The 22,888-nt window shown below is 32.9% G+C and overlaps 1 protein-coding gene across 3 annotated transcripts in view; it reads right to left on the bottom strand.

The window, feature by feature from the left end:
• Positions 1–443: 443 nt before the first annotated feature.
• Positions 444–22,888, bottom strand: part of LOC101897530 (uncharacterized) — a 135,631-nt gene continuing 113,186 nt past the window's right edge. For 2 of the 3 annotated variants that reach the window (XM_059125447.1, XM_059125449.1), the window contains exons 5-15: positions 6,664–6,777; positions 6,459–6,596; positions 6,256–6,393; positions 4,341–4,444; positions 4,146–4,273; positions 3,962–4,081; positions 3,756–3,901; positions 3,521–3,692; positions 3,065–3,453; positions 1,599–1,796; positions 444–1,534 (exon numbers count right to left, since the gene is read on the bottom strand). In XM_059125447.1, coding sequence (XP_058981430.1) covers positions 1,419–1,534; positions 1,599–1,796; positions 3,065–3,453; positions 3,521–3,692; positions 3,756–3,901; positions 3,962–4,081; positions 4,146–4,273; positions 4,341–4,444; positions 6,256–6,393; positions 6,459–6,596; positions 6,664–6,777 — 1,763 coding nt within the window. In that variant the 3' untranslated portion in view covers positions 444–1,418. Of the gene's footprint in view, positions 1,535–1,598; positions 1,797–3,064; positions 3,454–3,520; positions 3,693–3,755; positions 3,902–3,961; positions 4,082–4,145; positions 4,274–4,340; positions 4,445–6,255; positions 6,394–6,458; positions 6,597–6,663; positions 6,788–22,888 lie in introns of all 3 variants that reach the window. The other variant, XM_059125446.1, reaches the window with a different exon arrangement.

The following is a 22,888-nucleotide window of genomic DNA, read 5'->3' as shown; positions in this document are numbered from 1 at the left end:
GAATAAAGGACTTATAAATACAACCCAGACCAGAAATCCTTACATATTTCAGAAGACATTTAAAGCTTTAAGCTTCATACAAATCGTATAACATTGCATTTGTTTGTTTTGATTTTTTTATTTTATTTTATTTTTTTATTAATTTAATATTATTCATTAGATGTGTGATAAAAATACAAAACATAAACATTTAAATGAAGGAAATTATATAAGCTTAGCAAAGATTTGTTTGTTTGTTTTGTTTTGTTTTTCATTTGTAAATTGTTGTCTAGGTGTGTTGCTGTCTGTTCGTTTGTTTTAGCAAAATTTATTTAATTTAATTATTTTCTTTATAAAGCTTAGGATACATTGAAATCGTTTATTGAAAAATAACATAATATTGTTTATAAAAAAATACAAGAAAAAAAATAATTACTATTAATATTATTACACAAATTTAATAATTTAATGTTTTGTTTTTTTGTTTTTAAGAAATAATTTAAACGCACAGCAAAAGTCTTTTGTCGTTATTTGTGTTGTAATTGTTTTGTTTGTTTGCCATAGCGTTGTAGTTGTTTCTTGAACTATTTACTAGGTTTAATTTTGTGCAAACCATTTTGTTTTTTTTTTAAATATTTATGTTTAACGAAAACCACACAATTATTGTTTTTTTTAGTTTTTTTTATTTATTTACACTTTAGAAGAGGCCAAAAGAAAAACTTGAAACAATTTCAATTTTTCCAAATTGTATTTACAATCACTTTGTTTTGTTGTTGCTGTAATCAAGTGAGGGAAGAATAGAGCGCTTAGTATACAACATTTAGTATATATATATTTCTATATTTATAAGGTTTTATATAATTAAATGACATTCATATATAAAAAACACAAAATAGAAAAATTCTCAACTTAAATGCAAAGTTCTTTTGTTTAATTTTATAACATTCCATTCGTTTTTAAATCTAATTCTTTTTGTTTATTTATTATTAGCAAATTCTATGCATTATATACATTTCTCATAGTTTTCGATTTTGTTTTATATATTTTTTATTATTAATTTTATTGTTTTATTTTAAAAATTCTTTTGAAAAAAGAATAATACATAAAACAAGCGTCGGTTTTATGTATTGAGGTGCATTTTTTTTACTTTACTTTTTTTGTTGTTCTCTTTAATTAGTTTCGAAAAAGAAAAACATTTATTTTGCTGATGCTGCTGCTGCTGTTGTTGTTTGTTGTAGTATTTGTAACATGTGATATTTGCTTAAATTTGAATTCGTATCTAGTCTAGCTGTATATATAGACAATTTTCTTATATCAAATATTTTCGTTTTTCTGTTGCTGCGGTTGTTGTTGTTGAAGTTTTCTTTAAGGATGAGGTTTAAAGCAATGCCAGTGTGTGTATTTGAGGGAGTGCTGTGACATTTCTCTTAGTTGCTAAATCATCTTGGTATTGCGAATTGACATAAGATTGTAGTTAGTATGGATGCTGTCATTAAGTGTATCCAGCTCAAGATGGGTATGGTTGCTGAGGTATTACCAGTTTCACCACATTTACCTGTAAATAAAATACGAGCTGTTAGTAAATTTCCTATATTTTATAATCTCTGATATAAACTTACCAAACACCGATAAACTGGCTTCCAAATGATGTTCAGGTGGTTTTTGGGTTCCTCTATAGCAGGCATCCCCCACCACCAATTTAGCATTGGTACCCTCTGTTGGCCGATAACTGATGCACACACCATGTTTCGTTCCCTTGTGTCGAGCGATAATGTAAACGGTGCCATTTTCAGTCCAGGAACCATGACATGAATATTCTGGAAGAAGAACGATAAATGTTATTAAATGAAACATTGGATAAAGAATTTTTAATGAACGAGAATTGTCATCGTAGATGTCTTTCGTCAAAGGAATTTACACTTTACAGTGATTCTTTATATATTATTCTTAAAGGGCTATTTGACAGCCATATGGCTAGAGATACGATATGGACAAAATGTGTCTCACCAAAATATTGGTTTTAGACCCTAGGTCTCTTTGGATCAGCGATGTCCATCCGTCTTTTTGCCTGGCTGGCTGTGCGCCCGATAACTCTCAAAGGGAGTATCCGATTTCATCTAATCTTGGTACATCGTAAAATTGTTTTCAAACTTATATCTAGTTCGGAGATGGGCAATATTGGTCTACCCCTTCTGGTACCTCCCCCACAAAATGTCAACATTTTCAAAGAAAATAATTTATTGCACCGAAAGAGAAAAGATAATCCGATTTTGGTCCAACTTTGCAAATCCTAATATTTGCATGAGGTCAAGTGCGAAAATGAACAATATCGATCCACTCCGTCAAGAACCTTCCCCACAAAGGGCAAAATTTCGAATAATTTTAACTCTTATAAAATGTGTTGTAAGTTTTTAATTGTCTTAAAATTACACACATAACCAAATTTTTATTAACCCAAGATCTGGTGTGAAGATGGAATATATCGGTCAACTACTTCTGGTACTTCCCCCACAAGTGGTCAAAGGTCATATAACACGAAATTAACATCCGATTCCATTCAGACTTGGCACATTTCAATATTTCCCTCAACCCAAGATCTGTTATAAAGTTGGTAGACGTCGGACCATTCCTTCTGGTATCTCCCCATCCGGTTCTCTTCAAATTACACACATCGCAATATTTTTATTAATCCAAGGTCAGGTTTGAGATTGGGATATATCGGTCCACTCCTTCTGGTACCTTCCCCACAAAGGGTCGATACTTTAAATATCCACGAAACTCATAAAACGTGAAATTAATATCCGATTCCTTTCAGACTTGGCACATCTCAATATTTCCATCAACACGAGATGGTAAAGATGGTAGAGATCGGACAATTTCTTCTGGTACCTACCTTCCAACATCGGTTTCAAGATTATGAAAAACGTCACGCTCAAAGAAAGCGAATAAAAATCCCATTCTCTTCAAATTCAAAAAATATCAACTTCGATTTTTTGCCTGAAGGTAAGTCATTCTGTATTGGAAACATTTCTCCTCAAAAATTCTCTTTTTTTCCTTTCCATTGTGTTTTTTGTGCATCACTCACCTTCATCGCCCTCATCATTGCACAATGGTCGAACATCGATGACATTCGGTTCGGTACAACCTATCCACAGCTGACGTTGGGCCTTGTAGTTTGTTATGCATTCAGGAACATTACGTCTACTTCTTAATCTATTATCACTGTCGGGATCTTGTACAAAGCCAACATTGGTGCTGTTGCCCACAACCAAAATCTCCTGGGTCGTTACATCTTTGGGTGACGCGGAAGCCGAGGAAGCTGACAACTCTTGACTACCATTCAGTGTTGAAGTAGTGGGTTGGGTTGTTGTACTGGATGCATCGCGTCTTGAACGTCCCGGCAGACCACGGGTATTTGAATGCCAGGCGTTACGTTCATTCGGGTTGGAGTTACGGAAACTCAACGAGGTGTGTCTGAAATGCCAAGAGCGAATCAATTTTAGTTAGTTTGAACTACACGACATATGATATGGTATCCTACCTTCTATGCAAACCCCTTTCATTACTTTCGAATTGATGATGATGATTGTGAATGCCATGCACCTTGTTGTTGTGGTTACGCTTGTGTCTTGTGGTCATGTATGGAGGCCCAATGGCTCCTCGCAATGTGTATAAGCCTTCCATAGGACAGATTTGGGGATCAGGATTTGATGCTGAAATTAAACAATATTATTTTAATATGATTTCAATGTTTTTCTAAGGATAGTCAATCATACCCAGTAGAGTAATATAGGGTGTCTTATTAATATCAAAATGATCCGGAGCACAGGCATCTTCCAGTCGTGAAGCAGGTTTGCCCGTTTGAATTTCAATGATATGGGTATCACGGCGATAGAACATCATACACATAAAGCCCGATTGACTGAAAGAAAGAATTTAATTATTGAAAACTCTTTTAAGAGATCATCAAGTACACCCTTACCATCCGGTGGTATAATGTACCACAGACATCATTTCCGTTGCCGTTTGCTTATTGATTTGCTCACACAATGCCCTGGTGTCCATATAACCATTGGGTTTTATAATGTGTATGGAACCATCACTGAAAGCAAGAGAACATAATTAGTTGTCATTGTTGAAATGCTATGTCTGGCATTTTGACTTACTTTGAGTGATAGTTGTAGACCGCATTGCCCATTAGCACATGCCAATGCCGCGGACCCTTAAACCAGGCTGGGAAATCACAGCGTTCGGTGACAGGCGGTTTGCGAAGCGACATAATGCGTGAGCCCACCTAGGGAATGGAGTAAAGAAAAGGTTTTAAATATTTTGTAAATGAATATAATCTGGTAATATTTTACCTCTGCACTATCCAAACCATTGCATGTTGCATCACCCGATTGGGCCAATTTGTATTCGGCATCTTTAGATGTTGACATACTTGGTCCACCAAAATGACCCATGTCTGTGGAAAGAAAAAAAGGTTTAGGTTTAAATGAAATGGAAAAATAATAAATACGATTCGAAATATTCAAAATATCTATAAAAGTAAGTAAAACAAAAATAATTTCGGGAAAATAACTATTGGTTCTGAAAGGAAATTAAAAATAGAAGATATCTGTAACGACGTTTTGAAAGTTGACGTCTATGGGAAACCTAACTCTACAAAGAATTTGTATGCCCTCCACCATACTATGGAGGGTATATTACATATTTACAACAACATTTTGTACATATGTGTATTTTGGAAGTAGGCAGGAAGAGAATTGACTCTATAGGCCGCTGGAAGAGAAATGACTCTATAGGTCCACGATATTGTATAGCATACATACGACGGAACCCCCCGATATTCGATATTTTGATGATTTTAGCAACATTATTTACCGGAATTGTTTCAAATTTAATATTTGAAGTTCGAAATGGAAACTACAGCATAAGACAGAAAATCCACGTCCACGTCCACGTCTTCGTATAGCCCCCATCTAACGGCACCTCCCTATATTCGGTATTTTGATGATTTTAGGGACATTATTAACGGGAATTGTTTCAAACTTCGTATTTGATGTTCATAATGGATACAACAACTTATGACACAAAATTGTCTATGCAGGTCCACGTCTTTGTATAGCCCCTATATAACGGTACCTCCCGATATTCGGTATTTTGATGATATCAGCGACTTTACTAACCGGAATTGTTTCAAATTTCGTATTTGAATTTTGTGACAGAAAATTGTCTATGCAGGATCACGTTTTCGGTACCTCCCGATATTCGGTATTTTGATGGTTTTAACGACATATTTCATCGGAACTATTTCAAATTTTGTATTTGAAGTTCGGAATCGGCACTACAGCCAATGACAAATAATTACCTATTCAGGTTTCCCGGATCGTATAGTTCCCTCATAATGGGTTTCATTCATTTTACATGACATTTTTATGCAATTTTTCAAGTTCCTTCCAAATTCCAAATACCCTCCACGTATTAAAAGTTCGGCCCAACCGAACTTAGGTGCTAAATGCAAATTTCCTCCTAGACCTGGCATTGTGAAATAAATTCTGAAATTTTTAAATTCCGACCTCAAGCCAAACGAAAATTCAGAAGAAAAACAAGTAAGGAAAAGTCAAAAGTCGGGTGGGGCCGACTAAATTATACCCCACACTATTGTGCATATTTAGTAGTGCTTTCGTAACAAAAGAATTTATTGGAAGTAGATCATATCACCTGTCAACATTTGGCTTTAGAGCAGTTATAATTTGGCTTCAGAGGGAATATCCAATTCTGATTCGATTTTCACTAAATTTGACGGAGACATTTTAATATTTTGTACCAAATAACATTGCTACAGAGCGCATGATATCACTTCGAGAAGGATTATATAAAAATTCGTCCTTGGCCTAAACAAATATTGTTTGGGAAATTTCATCTCAATCAGATAATAAATGCGACCTGCATTTTGTTCACAAAAATACATGGACAGATGGATGGACATGCATAAATCGACTCAGAAAGTGATGCTATGAAGATCCACAAAAGTAACTATGGGTCTATCTCGCTTTCTTCTCCACGTAAGAAACAAATGCACAAAAACATTATACCCTTACCACTATGTGGTGCTGGGTATACAAATTTCGTAATGTACACTATGAGTTATTTTTTGAAATTAATGAAACTACTGTCATCCCAAAACATATAAAAAGCCGATTTTTCATCGCAATTCGTTCGAGTCTCTTTTTGAATTCCCCTTGAGAATTCCCTGAATTTAATTTTTCTTACCCATTAATGAAGAAATCTTCTCATAGACAAAACAACGATAACGCTCTTCATTCGATATGGCATGATGGTGGGATACCAGGCCCACTAAATAGCGGGAGTTGCCATCTTTCCAGGTGGCCAGGCAAGTTAGTTCCTCAACTGAAAATATTGAAAATTTTATAAATTTTGAATGATCTTAAATCAAATAAAATATGTTTACATACCTGTACTTTCTGTCCCCACAACATCGGGACAGGCCTGGAAACTCAATAGCAAACGGCTATCTTCGGTGCAACTTTCAATGTTTGAGACGGGAGACTTGCATTCGCCATTTCCACGATTGTAGGTAAAGACAAATGGACCTGAAAAAATAAAGAATAATTTGAAATTATTTTATAGAAATGAAGTTTTTTGGATAAAAAATATTACCTTTCAGTGGACATTTGACCGGCTCGGCACTCTCCCTGAACAAGGAATAGAGCAATGCATCACCCGGTATCTGATCGCAGAGATTCTGTAACGTTTCACGACCTTTGCAAAAATCTGGGGGACATAAAGTTTTTAAAGCAAAGACACAAATGGAAGAAATAGATTAATGCACAATATTTCTCAGTGGTACAGAACAAGGAACGAACACACAACATGTAGAACGAACACAGAATAACTTAAGAAGTTCGATAATATTTGAAAAAAATATAATTCTTTATACATACATAATATAAAATAAATAAAATTTAATAATAATACATAAATATTTACAGTGTCAATATATTTGTGATTCAAAGAAAAAACAAGGTTCCGATTTTACCGAATAATTTTAATGTCGGAAAAATTTTAATGTCTTTTTGCTTAAAATTTAAGCTTTAGCTTAAAATTTAGCACTGATTTGTATAGAATTTTCCTATTCATATTTTCCCTTGCCAATCTTGATTAATATTAAAAATGCGGCTTAGAATATGCACTATGAATAAAAGAAAACGCTGAAGAATCAGACATGAGTGCCTTCAATAAGTGTAATTCTCTACGCACTTATTATCAAAATCATTGAAAACATAACAAAATTGGGAAAATATAAAATGTGACTCTCTTCCCGGCCCTGCTTTAGAAAGGAGGTTGGCAACCCATACATATGCAATTGCTTCAGCACACACACGAATTAATCCATGCACATCGTTTTGTAAACTAATTTCTAAAATTAATTTCTAATTTAAATTTCTTTCTAATTTTTAATTTCTAATTTCTAAATTAACCAGTAAGGAAAAGTCAAAAGTCGGGCGGTGCCGACTATATGTAGGATACACCACTATGCATATTTAGTAGAGCTTCCGTAACAAAATAATTTATTTGAAGTAGATCATACCACCTTTTAACATTTGTCTTTAGAGCAGTTATAATTTGGTTTCAGAGGGAATTAATATATGGGAAGCATGTCCAATTCTGAATCGATTTTCACTAAATTTGACGGAGACATTTTAATCTTTTATACCAAATAACATTGCTATAAAGTGCATGATATTAGGATTATACTAAAAAATATATATCGGGGTCAAGCTCCACACATGGAAACATTAACTAGTATTTGCACAATAAACCTGAAATCGGATTATGGATATATATGGAATATATAAACAAATCTTAACCGATCTTAATACAATTTGGCAGAGATATTTTAGAGCTTTATCTGATGTCCGGTATTAATATCTTTCTTGTTGAGTTCATATTATGCATGTGAGGGACCAAAATCGGTTAAAAACATATACATGGGAGCTATAGCTTTATTTGAACCGATTTTTACCAAATTTGATGTACTTGCTTCTAGACTGAATTCTGTCAGATGTGCCAAAATGCAGGTCATTTTGACTGATATTGTCCATTCGGTGCACCCGAAATCGGATTAAGGATATATGTGGGAGCTATATCCAAATCTGAACCGATCTTGATACAATTTGGCAGAGGTATTTTTCGGGGCTGTATCTGATATCTGGTACCGAATATCATTGTTGTCAAGTGCATATTACGAATGTGAGGGACATAATCACCAAATCGGATGAAACATATATATGGAAGCTATAGCTATATCTCGATCGATTTTCACCAAATTTGATGAACTTGATTCTAGACTGAATTGGGTTGTATATGTCCATATGGACTTATATTGTCCATTTGGTGCACAATTAACCCGAAATCGGGTGAAGATATATGGGAGCTATATATAAATCTGATCCGATTATCACCAAATTCAAAAGGGTTCGTCCTTGGGCCAAACAAATATTGTTTGCAAAATTTCTTTTCAATCGGTTAATAAATGCGACCTGTCACAAGGACGAGGACAGACGGACAGTTGGACTGACATGAGTAAATCGACTCAGAAAGTGATTCTATGAAGATCCTCAAAAGTAACTATGGGTCTATCTCGTTTTGACTGTTTCCTGTATTTCTAGGAAGGAAATTTCTTATTTGTTTCACACATTAAAGGCAGGATTTTTTTCGAAATTTCAAAAACGTTCCTCTGATAATCTAAATATTTTTTTATGGCAATCACTACAAATTGATATATTTATCTTTAATTCATCCCAATTTAATAGAACGATTTATTCGATATTCCAAAAACATTTCTCTGATAATCTAAGGAGTTGTTTGATTTGGCAATCACTACGAATTGATATCTTAATCTTTAATACATATTAGGTCCCATGGTACAATGAAGAGATGGTAGGTCAACTTTGAAAAAATTGCAAGTATAGAGGTCTACCTGTTTGGCTTGTAATGTCAGAATTAGTATCAAAACAATAAAAAATCAAACAACTTGTTGCATTTATTTTGAATAAATAATTGAAAAACGCGATAACTGAATGATAGGTCAACACTTCTTTTCAAAACCAGGTTCTATATATCTCTAAAGGATTATTTCGCTACAAAAACTCTAGATTTTGTCGAAGCATACGTTGAAATAAACATTTTAAAAACACCCGAATTTGAATATTTTCTGAACAATTTTTTTTGTTATTGAAAAGAAAACACATACATAAACAAATAAAGATGACATATTAAGCCAAGAAAATAAAACAAATTAAAATCATATGGTATCATAGCCCTACCTTGATATCATTGTACCAAGGTAGGTCCTCCAATTATGGAAAGGATTTCAGTAACACTAACGATATAGAATTTCAATATTATGTTTTGGCGAACTTAGTTCATTTTCTTTATCCTCAGAATTCGATGAAGACAATCTGGCAAAACAGGTCTTTACTTATCTACAATCTAAATGTCCTTATATTTGTTTGAATTGTATTTCCTCTAAAAAAAAAAAATAACATTATCCGAGTACAATTATTTTATATATTTATCTGCAATACTATCAGGACTATTATAAATTCTGTTAAATGCCAATAACATCCATTTAATAATTCCAATTTATAGTTGCAGTTTTTTCTTTTGTTTTTTTTTTTTTTTTTTTTTTTTTTTGAATCACAAATATACTTGACATCAATGTTATGAAAATAAATTGTTATTTCAATAAATTAAAACTTAATTAAATATATATGGTTATCAAAAAAAAAGTAAAAGAAGACTTAAAATCAAACAACAATTTCTGTTTTATTTTTTTGTTTTTTTTTTTTCGCACTCATCATTATTTTCTCATCATAAATTTTAGCTATGGATAAAATTTCAATATAGAATAGAAATAAAAATTAAAATGAAACAAATTCAATTCAACTTGCATTCATATATGAATATTTATTATTTTTTGTTTTGTTTTTTTTTTTTTTTTGCTGATGATATATTTTGTTTTCAGTTATTAATTAATTCATTATATGGCAAAAATTGATGTTGAAAATGAAAAACATAAGACTCGTAGAGCAAGAGGTTGATTTTCTTTTTGTTTTTTTGCTGTTATTTGTTGTTATTATTAATTCAATGCGATAATGAATGTTTGAATAACAATAATAAATATCTACTTATGTATCTGTTGGTAACATCAAATGTCTTGGTAAATAGTAGAGTAAACTACACACATACACAGTGAAAACAAATCAATACAAACAAACACATACAAACATACATATACATAAAGAAAATCAAGTTGTAAAAAGTGGTGTAAGGGAAATTATTATCATTATGACGACGACGGGAACGACGATGACGACGACGATGTTGATTTGATGTGTCGTTATGTCTGTCGTTCACATCGCAATGGTGTTTAAACAAAACAAAATGTCTATAATAATTAGAGTAAACAACAACGACAACTACAACAGCAAAGAGGCGGGGTGGAAGTGGGGTGCGGGGGAATAATAGCAATAATGGTAAAACCAACATCAAGATTGACAACAATAACAAATAAACAATAAATAAATGATTGCTGGGGCTGGCTGAAGTTTTTGTTAAAAGCAGCAACACCCAGTCGTTAGCGGCAGCAGCAACAACAACAACTAGAGCCACGCATTATTTCCACTGGATATTTTTTTGAGTTCTTTTTTTTTCGTTTTTCTTTGAACTCCCAACATAAAAAGAGTTTCCTTCCACAATCAATTAACTAACGGATCATTACAGTGGGTGGTCAATAAAATGATTGTTTTTTTTTTGTTCATTCTATTTATCTACACAAACGCATTGGAAAATCAACATAAATTTGAATAAATCTAGAGCAACTGGGACAAAAGAAAAAAAATATAATTTTCCTTATAGAGAACAGGTTAAGCTGTTGCTAGTTGACCCCATTTCGAATTTCGTCTAAACAACAATGGCCAAGGGTATTTCTTGTTTTGACAATTGTGACAACTTTTTGGCTCAATTCGGACATTGAAGAACCCATCCCGATTGAGTCATTAATGCATGATAAGAGGTTTGTATTAACATAAAAGTCCCATTTAAACTCCCGGTGGTCATGTTATTTAATTTGAGTTGCAGCATTAATGTCAACGCAACGAATTTATGACGTTTCTTTATGTCAAACTAATGACTCTATTCGTTCGAAGCCGTGTAAACTATTTACAAAACATGTGTTCATTAAATGCCTCTTTTTTAAGAGACAACATTTGCATAACGGTAGTTGTAGGACAAGTAAAATACCTGTGTATTTCGATTTACATATTCAATACGAAATAGCTGGTAGTGGCCTTTGAAATAAATTTTCCAGGTATAATTTTTGGTGTGTATTTTTAGTTAGTTAATGGCCTCCCATTGATTTTGATTTGTGTTAAATGAATTTATTCAAATATTATTTGAATATTAATATGGCTTTATTTAATGTCTCAAAAATAACTAAGGAATTTCGGAGCTTTCTCAAGAGGAAGTGGACAATTTTAAGAAATATATGTTTCATAACATAAAGATGTCCCATGGAGATACGGAAAACTTAAAAAATGGTATTTTGAAATCTTTACGATATTTGTGGGTATGAAAAATATCCAAAATTTCAAAATTGGGAAATATTTTTAGCTAATAGTTTGAAATTCGAATAAAAATACCATTTTTAAATAAAAAAAACTCTGAAACTCTTAATTGTCAAAAGCAGGAGATACGAAAAACTGATGAAGATGGTATTTCGAAATCTTTGAAACTCGAATAAAATATATTTTTTTAAATGAAAAATTTCTTTTGAAAATAATGAACCTTCAATATTTACTGTGAAACTCTTAATTGTCAAAAGAAGTAAAAAAATTGTCTGACAATTTTGAAGAACATTAGTTTGGTGAGTGTTATAATTATTAGTCGAAAAGGGTTTAATAATTATTATTTTTGTTTTTGGTTTTTAACTCACAAATTTTGTACTGAAATTCTCTACATATTTCGAATACAGGTTGAAAATTTGGCTGAAATTTTTAAAGTATTCAAAACGAAATTCTTACTTTCTAAGTGGGGTTCAATTGGGACTATATATCATTCTAGTGATTTTTTTTTTCAAAAATTTTGATTAAAAATTAAAACATGAAAAAACCCGTCAAGTTCCGAGGGGTCGAGAGATCGGGATTGAATATTGGGCTCACTCAAAATTTTTGCCTGTTTTTGCCAAATTCTTAAAAATTCCGTAAATTCGCTAGTACCGGTTTCCTGTTAAGTAGTTGTTATCTTCAGCGAGTTTCAAATTATAAATTAATCAAAAAATCTGTTAACAAATCTGACTAAAAATACCAAAATAAAAGAAATTATTGGCCTTTTTAGATGTCTTTTGCCATAGAAGATGAAACACATTACAGACTCTACATAGGGAATTTTAAAAGATTCCTCTGTAAAATGTGGCTAAAATCATCAGAATATCGAATAAACGCATTACTGAACCATAGGGGGCTATAGTAAAATGTGAACATATGTAGGTAATGATATGCCACAGGAGATAGAAGCGTCAGAAAATACGTTCTAAAATAACGAAAATCAGGAGATACTGAAATATAGGGGGTTATAAGAAATCGTGGACCTATAAAGGCCACATTCTACCACAGGAGGAAGCACCCATTACAAAAAATTAGAATCTAAATTTGTGAAAAAACTTGTGTTCTAACCCCAAATAAATAGGAATTTGCTATATGTCAGAACCTGTCGAATATAGTTGGGACCTTTAAAATATCTATGATTGATGAGTCTATTGAAAGCTGCAATGAAAAACTTTTGCTAGGGGATGTCTACTTATTAAGAATTAAAAAAAAATAAATAATGACAACTACCTCAGGTGGAAAATAACATCAGGCCAGGTGTAACTATGAAGGCAGATATCTAAAAAAATGCCGAAAACAAGAAATACTATTGCAAATACCGAACTTATGCATTCCGGGGAGAAATTCTACCTAGTGATGACTCAAAATATCATATTACAGGTGATTCAATTGGAAATTGTGGCTAAAAACTTCAAAATATCGTGAAATCGTGAGGACCCGACTTGAAAAACTTAAATTTTCCATTAAAAAAAAAATTGTTTACCATTCCAAAAAAAGCGTTGAAAAAAGCGACATAAATGGTTTAAAAAACTCTTCCAGAACATTGCCGTGAACGTAAAATCGATAAAACTCAGCGAAAATCCTACAAAAAGGTCTGATTTGTTATAAAATAATGCTATGCCACGATATGGTAACATAATATATTTTTCTACTATCAAGGCCATCTATTGAATCAAAGCATCGATTAAATGTATTATATGTCTTTGTTTAAATGTTCCACCCTTCTCTGATTAGATTTCCACAAAAACAAATTCTTTACAATTTTCTATTCCATTAACATTCATTTTATGTTACGACCACTGTTCTCTTTCTAACTGATACACCTCATCGAATCGGGGTGTTGCCACACTAACGACCCAACTAATACATCATCAACACCTCTAGTCCAAATGGGTAACTGAGAAACCCTAAATGTCAATGGCTTTTTAATTCACACATTTTGTTTCTCTGTTTACATTTGTTCTACTTGTTATCGTTGTTGTTGTTGCAGCTTTAGGGTCTCTTTTTTTCCCTATTATTTGAGGGTTCTCTTCAAATCAATGACGCTCAGAGATTATTCCCTTTTAAATTAAATCTAAGGCGGCATCCAGTCATTGCTCCAATCCGCCAAAGGGGCTGAATGTGGTGTCATTGCCCAGCAATTTGAGGTGGTATTGTTTCAATTCTTTGATTTATTTTTTCGATTTTCGGTTAAGTAAATAAATAAATTATACAAATAAATAAATAAACAAACAAAGATATGAAATGCAAGAGAATGAGCTACACACACACACACACAGGAAATGGTTGTTGGAAGCAACAAACAAACGGAATTTGTTTGACCATTTCATCTAATCAGTGGGGGCTGGATGTTATTAGATCGATGTTGTTGCTGCTGCTGTTGTTGGAGTCAATGGTCGTCGTGTTTTTTTTCTTAAGCCCGAAATGGATCATTTATTTATTGTTTAGCCAGACTTATTGGTCATGTAAATACAAATTGAGGATGAGCAAGAAAAAAAAACATGAAAAAGTAAAACATTTTAAAGATATTAACAAGAAAATCACATTAACATTCAAGTGTTAAGAAAAAAAAAATTCAAATTAAAAGTTATTATGTTTTTGTAATAATAATACACGGTTTTGTTTTGTTTTCAAATAATCAAAAAAACGCTATAACTTAAATCCCATGTGGTTGGAATTCGAGGCATGAATTTATATGGGTCAAAATATTGAAAAAATGTTTGTTGTCATGTTGGGTTGTTGGATTCAGTTTACACATTGAATATTTATAACATTTACAAAGGTTTGCTGGTGTATGTATGTGTGTGTTCACGAACATGTAAATAAATATCAAGGTAATCCAATCACTTCCATCGATTTCAATATGTTATTGTGTTTCTATTTTCCCATGCTTGATATGCAAAAAAGAGAGAAAAAAAAAAAAACGATTTGAAAGACTCCACAAATAATACACTTCCCACCGAGTGGTTGGTTGGTGTTTGGGAATCACAAGTTATTAAAATTTTCAGTAGTTGAATTTCAATTACAGAACAAACAAAAAAGTATGAATGGTACTTCGAGTTCTTTTTGTGAAGAATTTAGAACGATCGTTTGTGGACTTTTTGTGGTGCTAAATGTACTTTGACAGGCGGGAGGGGATAAACACTTTTTTGATGATATAGTATGGAGGGCATAAAAATTTTTCATTCCGTTTGTAGCTCCCGAAATATAAAAGTATATCTATTCTTGATCTGCATAAAATTCTAAGTCGATATACGATGTCCGTCTGTCTGTTGCAATCACGCTATCTTTCGTACAAATTAAGATAGAACGCTAAATTTTTGCACACACGTATACTTTGTCAGTAGGCAGAGTATGTTTGTAAATGGGCCACGGGCCGGTCCACGTTTCCCTACCACATAACAGTATCTTCCGATGTTCAGCATTCGGGCGATTTAGAAGATATTTTTTAGGATAATTGTTTAAAATTCGATACTTAGAGGGTGTAAGGCCTCAGGAAGTGGTGGCAGAAAATTTTCTATATAACACCACGTTTTCTTATAGCTACCTTATTTCAACAACATTTTTAAACGGAATTGATTATAATTCGATTCGTAGAATATATAATTATTTAAACCTCTTGTGGCAAAATATTGTTTATATAGGTCCACGTTTTTAAATAACGGTATTCTCCGTTATTCCGTATTTTGACAACTTTGTAAAAATTATTAGCTAAAATTTCATAGCTCCATATAATAATAATTTCCAATAGTTGATATTTGGACGTTTTAAGCCACATTTTCAAACGGAATGGTTTAAAATTCGGTACTTAGGTTTCGTAATGGGTTTTAGCTTCTGTGGCAGATCGTTGCCCATATAGGTTCACATTTTGCTATAGCATCCCTCACCCCCAAGTTCAGTACTTCTCTATATTCGGTATTTTGATGATTTTAGCCACATTTTTCAGACGAATCGTTAAATATTCTGTATTTAAAGTCTGTAATGGGTTCTGTGACAGAAGACAGGTGGACTTGGCTCATATTTTTGTTTTATCGCTCATAAAGTGGTACCTCCGACTATTTGGTGTTTTTTCGATTTTAGCCATATTTTTAGCAGATCTTTTTTAATTCTGGTAGTTGACACTTTGGCCAACTACTTTAGCAGGAAAACGGTACCATGGGCTTAACGGCACCTCTAAGACTATTTATCAACCAATTTCACTGGCAAAAATGGAAGTGGCCCCAATATTCAAACCCGATCCTTAAAGGTTTTCTTTACCTCAAGGTGGAAGGCATTAAAGGTTCGGCCCGGGCGAACTTATCTCAATTCCCCTACCATATAACGGTGCCTCCCGATTTTCGATATCTTTAAGATTTGAACCCTAATTTAAACTAAATTAGACTAAATTTCATATTTCCAAGTCCTATCACAAAATATTCATAGGTAAGGTTTCCAGTTATGGAATCTCCTAATTTTAGGCTTTCTGAGGATAGACAATTTTTTCCATAAGTAAAGGTTATACATGGTGGAGGTTATAGAATGCTAGAACCATCCGAACTTAAGGCTGTTCTTACTTATGAGATGCTTTGAAGGTTATTCAAAATATTTAAAGCTAGAACACATCCTCATATAAATTATTTAATGTATGTCTAGATTCTGAAACAGTTCCTAGTGCCTTAAAAGACTTTGCCATGCTTTTCTACCACCAAATAGGGCTCTAATTTGTATTTTGGGTTCTTAAATAGAAGAAGGCTATCTCACAAAAAACTTAGATGTATTTGATTCCAAAATTTAATTTTTCTGGATTATCCAAAATTTGTATAGGTTTTATATATGAAACCGGGACCAGAAAAGAACCACCAAATTATGAGATAAGCTTCGCTATGAAATTTTGACCAGTGAGAAATTATTGAGAGAACATTTTTTAGAGACGTTCATTTGCACACTTCTTATTTTGAATGACGTAAAAGAGACCTGGACAAGTTTTAGAATCTTGGAAAAAAGGATTTCAAATTTCGAATGTAGTCCAATGTTTTGTTTTTGCATGTGTATTATGCCATTTTCTCCATTCTGGAGAGATTTATCTCATTTTTGTGGGTTTTAGTCAGATAATGATTTAATTTTTTATTACAGATTTTGAAAGATTAAATAACATAGATTTAGATACAAAATGTTATTGCAAAGTACCATTAAGGACAATGAATGGATAAAATGTGGATCAAGTCCCATCAAACAGCATATTGTTTGATTGGAGGTAATATTTTGCATAAAAAATAAATATATGTTCATTTATTTTAAAATTATAAAAAATATTTTTTACACTAAATATTTTTTTTTAAACAAATTCTTTAAATCAATTATTGGAATATTCAATGTTTGTGTTTGCCCCAAATTAACAACAAACATTTTCTTCATATTTTTTGTAATTAAAAAAGAATGAAATGAAATATTATTTTAATAAGAACCAAAAACGATATAGTATATATTATGAATTTAATTTAATAAAATTTCGCACACAAAAGGGTCCTCTCTTCCGTCTGAAGTTCTTTTTCCATTATTGTCTGCCGATAGTTTTTGTGTTTTTGGTTTTTTTTGCAATATTTCTTTGGTTTTGTTCATTAGTTTAGATCTAAAATACCATAGTTCAAACACATACACATGGAGTATGAAAAAAAAGCAAAGATCGTACATGGAGTTCATAGGTCATACAATGACAAAAAAGGCAAAGGCACACACAGACACATGCAAGTATGAGACATTGCATGTGGAGCATGTTTGTAGTTGCAGCCTTTTTTGGTTTTATCCTTTAAATGAAAACGTTATAAAATAATTTAATTACACAGAGAAAAGCACACACACGCGCAGGCAAAACACAGATACGTACACACACAAGGACAACACAACATTTATATTAATTATAAAGAGAAGATACCGGCAGACAGACAGACAGGCAAAGGCATACAATTCAAATGATACAGACTCTCACACACACACCGGCACACAAACACTCATTTAGATAAAGCCTTTTATGTTGGCTGTTCTAATTTGTGTCTGATTGGGTGTGTGTGTGTGTGCGTTGCTGTTTTGTAAAACACAAGAAACGAGGAAAATGATAAGGAAAAAATTACAAATAATAAACAATTGAAGTATTTCCTTTTTCCCAGTTCACTTTTTGCTGATTCTGGTACTGCAATGCTCTGTTTGGGACTCACACTCAAACTAAAAATGGGGGAACAAATAAACTGAATTAAGAAGAAAAACGAAACGAAACGAATGGAGGGGTGAAATCTCACAAAAACCCCAAAAAGGAAGAGTTGGAGAAAAGCTTCGACGACTTCAAGGTATTCTCTTCTGCTCATTTGTAAAATTGAAAATATTTCCGTTTTTTTTTTTTCCACTTCGTTTAGTTTGGCCAGGCGAAAATGAAAGGATTCTCTTGAACAAACTAACAGCAGACGAATGGACAGACGGACAAGCAAACATCTTCCCGGCACACCAAATGAAACTAATGTTGGGCTGGCCAAAGGATTGCTGGCCAGAGGAGTGTGGGAAGATAGAGTGGTCTACACAAGTATTGAAGCAGCCGGTACCATAAGTCTGGTCTGTTCGGTTCTCTAAATTAAGCAATGAAAGCTTTACAACATATAAATTGCAAATACCTATACTCGAATACATTCCCACACACACACACACACATACAGACACATTGTATTTTGTAAGCTGTTGCCCACTACCCAACCATCTTAAATACCCAGCAAACGCACTCTGCCTTTATTAATACAATGTGTGTGTGTGAGGGGGGTGGTAGTGGAGATAGTGGAGGTAGTGAATAGTGTAGTCAAAGCTGTGGGTGTATTTGTGTCCATATCCCGAACATGAAGGAGCACTGGTGGCAATAGCAGTAATAATAATGGCAGAATTCATTTGTGCCAACGGAGCACAAACAACGTTCAAAGGCAAATACGAATCCGAATGCGATATACAAAAACAAATACAACAAACACAAACAAATAGTGCTGAAATAGTCTAAAAATACAACTAAATGAAAAATGATGGAGAAATGAAGGCAAAAACGAAGAAGAAATAAATGAGAAAAAATTATTACAATGAAAACAAGGTTCCTACAATTCTCCACGTTCCCCGGGTCTGGTCCCTTCTTGGCAAATTAATACCGAATGCTCGAAAGTTATTGCAAAGGGCACAAAACCACACACACATACACACCCCATGGCCGTAGCAGGCTGACTGGGGAGCAGCAACATTCTCATAAGGTTAAAAGCAAAACAAATACAGCAACACACCTTAGTCTTGCTGTTTTTGTTGTTGTTGTTGCCCGATTCCAATGGGAAGGAATGTAGAAATTGGTTTCTAGGGTTTCCCTAAGTTCCGTTTAATGTGGAACACAAAACAACGGCAGGGCCAGAGATGAAGCGAAGGGAATAGGGAATGCTTCTAGTTTTTTTGTTGTTGTTTTATACACAAATCTAAATAAATGGAAAACATGTACAAGTTACCAACTGATAGTGATGTTCATGAACAAGAAAAACAACAACGACAGCAACAACAACAAATTGTAATACAACAAAGCGTTTGGAAAACAAATCAAAAGGGAGAATCTGAGCTGAAGCTAAGGGACCTGTAACGGCGACAATGATATTTGCTGATGTGCCGTATTGAGTTTGGCACTATTAATGATACACATTTCATTCGGTTTGTTGTTATTGTTGTTGTTCTTTTCGGAGAGAGAAACCGAGCAGAAGAGGGGAGGTTTCAATAAATTATTGTTAACCGTCATTTGTGTAATACCTGTTAATGAAAAAGAGAAGAAAAACACATTTCAATCAATAATCTGCAGTTTTCCTAACTTGTTTACAGTGGTGATCAATTAAATAGGTAAAGCTTCGGATTTGATTATAAGAAGAGTTTGACAAAGGAAAAGTAATTTGGGAGGATATTCGATTTTTCAGCACTCATGTTAAGCTAAATATTTTCATTTTTTTGGTGTCCACTTCAAAATAGGTTTGAAATAATCAAATTTAATGCAGCATTAAATTCTTGAATCCAGCTAACAGGAAGTGGAATTTGGGATAGTCTCTTTTTAAATAAAGAATGGTATAAACTTTAACAATTACACTTTCTGGCTGTCTTAAATATCTGTCATTTAATTACATATGTTTTTTTTATTTATTTATAATTTATTTATATTTTCTTTTTTTTTGTATTTATTTGTATTAATACCTATCTGTGTTATTTAATGAATTTATTTGTATTTATTTCTTGCAGACAACATGTCTTTCAAACATTCTAGAATGTATTCTCATTCGAAGACACTGTTTCCGGTTGTCTGAGAGTAGTGCTCTCATTAATATTTTTCTCTCTTTAAATTATTTTTCTTTTTACTCTCGAGTTTAAATTATACGAAGATATTTGCTTTTATAAGAATTGTTCTAACACCTTTTTTGCATATTGACATACCTACACAAAGTCTAAAGATTTTATCGGCGCGTCTATCAGACTTCTTTCCTAATTTTGTTCGATTTCTGATTTTAATTTAATATTTTACATTTTAATATTTTTAAGATTCTTTTATTTCGTGAGTTGTGACTTGTTTTTGAAGTGACTTGTTTTTGTTGAGAATAATTCTCATGTGTCTCACAGAATTCTGTTCCTTTGCCCCTGAGAGTAGTATTCTCACCAACATTTTTCTCTCTTTAAGAGTTGTTTTCTATTTACTCTTTTCATTAGCTTTTGTAAAGATATTTGATTTTATAAGAATTTTCTAACGCATCTGACTTTGTTTTGCCCAAATGCTGTTCGATTGTCTGAGAATGTACTTTTCCAATATTTTCCCCTCTTTGAAGGAGTTTTTCTTGAGCTTTATTTTGGGAAGAGATATGTTTTTTTCTTGGAAATAATTATAATAATTCTGACAGACTTCTGTCCGAACTCTGTTCGTTTTTTTCTTGAGCTTTACTGTTGGAAGAAATATGTTTTTTCTAGGGAATAACTCTAATGATTCTGACAGACTTATGTCCGAGCTCTGTTCCAATGTCTGAGAGTTGTATTTTCCCAAAAAATTTCTTTCTTCGAGAAATTTTCTCTTGAGCTTTACTTTTTGTGCAATTTGGCTATAACAAATACTACTCCGGCCGGTGGATTTGAGAAAACACTCATACACACAACGAATGAATCATCGTTATAAAAAAAAAAAAACAAAGAGTGCTCGACAGGAGTAAAATCTGCTCGCTTACGAACGAATTTCGCTTCCACTCTAAATCGAACGAGGCATGCTCACCCTTATTTGAGCAAAACCGAAAAAAGAGAGCTTGGCTCGTTTGTTTTTCTTACTCTCAGGAGAGCTCTCGCTCTATTTCGAGCAAGTTTCACCCTTAAGTCGAATTAGAGTAAGTTTTTTTTTGTAGGTCCGATTTTAAACAGCAAGATGTCCGACATATCTGCCAAAAGTCTGAATATATTCCAACTCTGTCCGAATTGAATTGATTTTTCGAGTGTGTTATATGTCTTATCCTTTTCTATCTCCATGCTTAACATTGGCGAAGAGAATTATTTTTATTGAGAATATAGCCAAAGCGAGTGTCATTCCCGGCCATTTCTGCTTGTTTTTTTCTAAACTAGGTACGCATGTTACTATTTTTTTCGTTCGTTTAGAATCGGAGCTAATATGAATATATTTTTTTTTTAAATTTTTTTTGGGCATCTGAAATATTATAGATATTTGCTTTATTCGACTTCCGATTTTCATCCGACGTTTCGGATAGAGAACACGTCAGTCCCTCCATGTATTTTCGAAATCTGTTCCGACAGTAGCACATTTTTGCTGCCAGAAAAAAATACATGTTTATATTATTTAATAGAACAGTTTGGCATGTTTGTTCGGGATATCGTAGCATCTTGTTGTTGCAAAATAGTCAGGCTTAAACCCATCATTGTTGTTTTTTTTTGTATATTATTTCTTGAACTCCTTATCCGTCTTACAAAAATTTGAAGTTTCATGGGGTGCATTTATGTAAACGTTTTTTTTTTTCAAATGTTCAGGTCATGTCTTCAAATGGTTTTCGAAATTAATTTTATAAAAGAATGATTATATAAAAGTACAAAAAATTTATCAGAACTAGTTTTAAACAAATATTTAATTATTCGAAGCTTGTTTCAATTGGATCGTGTGTGTGTGTTGTTATTGGATTTTTCTATTTGAAAAAATATGTTGCCCACCCTCAGCTGCCAGTGGCATTATTGTTTCGTTTTTTTTTAATTTTCTGCCAACAAAGAACGAAACATCGGCAGCAACCTGAAGCTGGAGCTGAAACAGCAAATAGCATCAGCAGCAACAATAACAACAACAAAATCAAATGAAATGAAATGTAATACAACAACCAGAATATACAAATATTTTACCACACCCCCCTTTTGCCGCGTTTCGCTTCTCGCTCGCTACTTGAAATGAAAGTTTTCTCAAGTAGAAAACACTATAGGACAACAATAAAAATAACAGCAGCAACAGCAACAACAACAACAACATCAACAGAGCGATTTTACCGGAAATAAATAAAAACCAGTTGGAAAAAAGGCATTAACATTAATATCCACAGGAGAGAAAAAAAGTAGAAGAAAAGCGGAAAGGAATAAACAGGGAAAAACATCAGCAAAAATCACAACAACAGCAACAACAACAACTAAGGAAAATGAACACATTTAGATGGCATAACAACAAACACTCTTTTGCAGAGGAGGCTCTTAGTATATATGTATATATATGTATATGGGCTAGATGACGGTGGGTGGGGCTGCATATGGCTGTTTGGATGGATGGTTGGTTGGCTGGATGTATGGACATACTTTGGTTCTATTTTTTTTGTTAAATAAACAGCGAAAAAGAAATAATTATTATAGATGATGATGATATACTAAACATTCTTTTAGCAAACACAACCACGCACACACACATTTAGATAGGTATGTATATGAAAACGGACACAAAAAATAATCTACATATGTACCTACAAAGGACAACAACATCAACGAGTATTACAGAAAATTAAAACAGAATTGTTGTTTTTTTTTAAGTTTGTTGAGGTAAAGAATAATAAAAAAATCAGAAATCTGGAATAATTTACAAAATAATAATATTTAATAGAAAAATGAACTGAAAGAACGTTACCAAACATACACACCAACATAAATAGAACAAATAATGGTTAATTTGATACATTAAATAG

The sequence above is a fragment of the Musca domestica genome, unplaced genomic scaffold (genome assembly GCF_030504385.1).
Source record: "Musca domestica strain aabys unplaced genomic scaffold, Musca_domestica.polishedcontigs.V.1.1 33, whole genome shotgun sequence".
Taxonomy (NCBI): Eukaryota; Metazoa; Arthropoda; class Insecta; order Diptera; family Muscidae; genus Musca; species Musca domestica.
The sequence above is the reverse complement of the archived record's forward strand: the minus strand, read 5'-3'. Positions and strand labels throughout refer to the sequence as shown.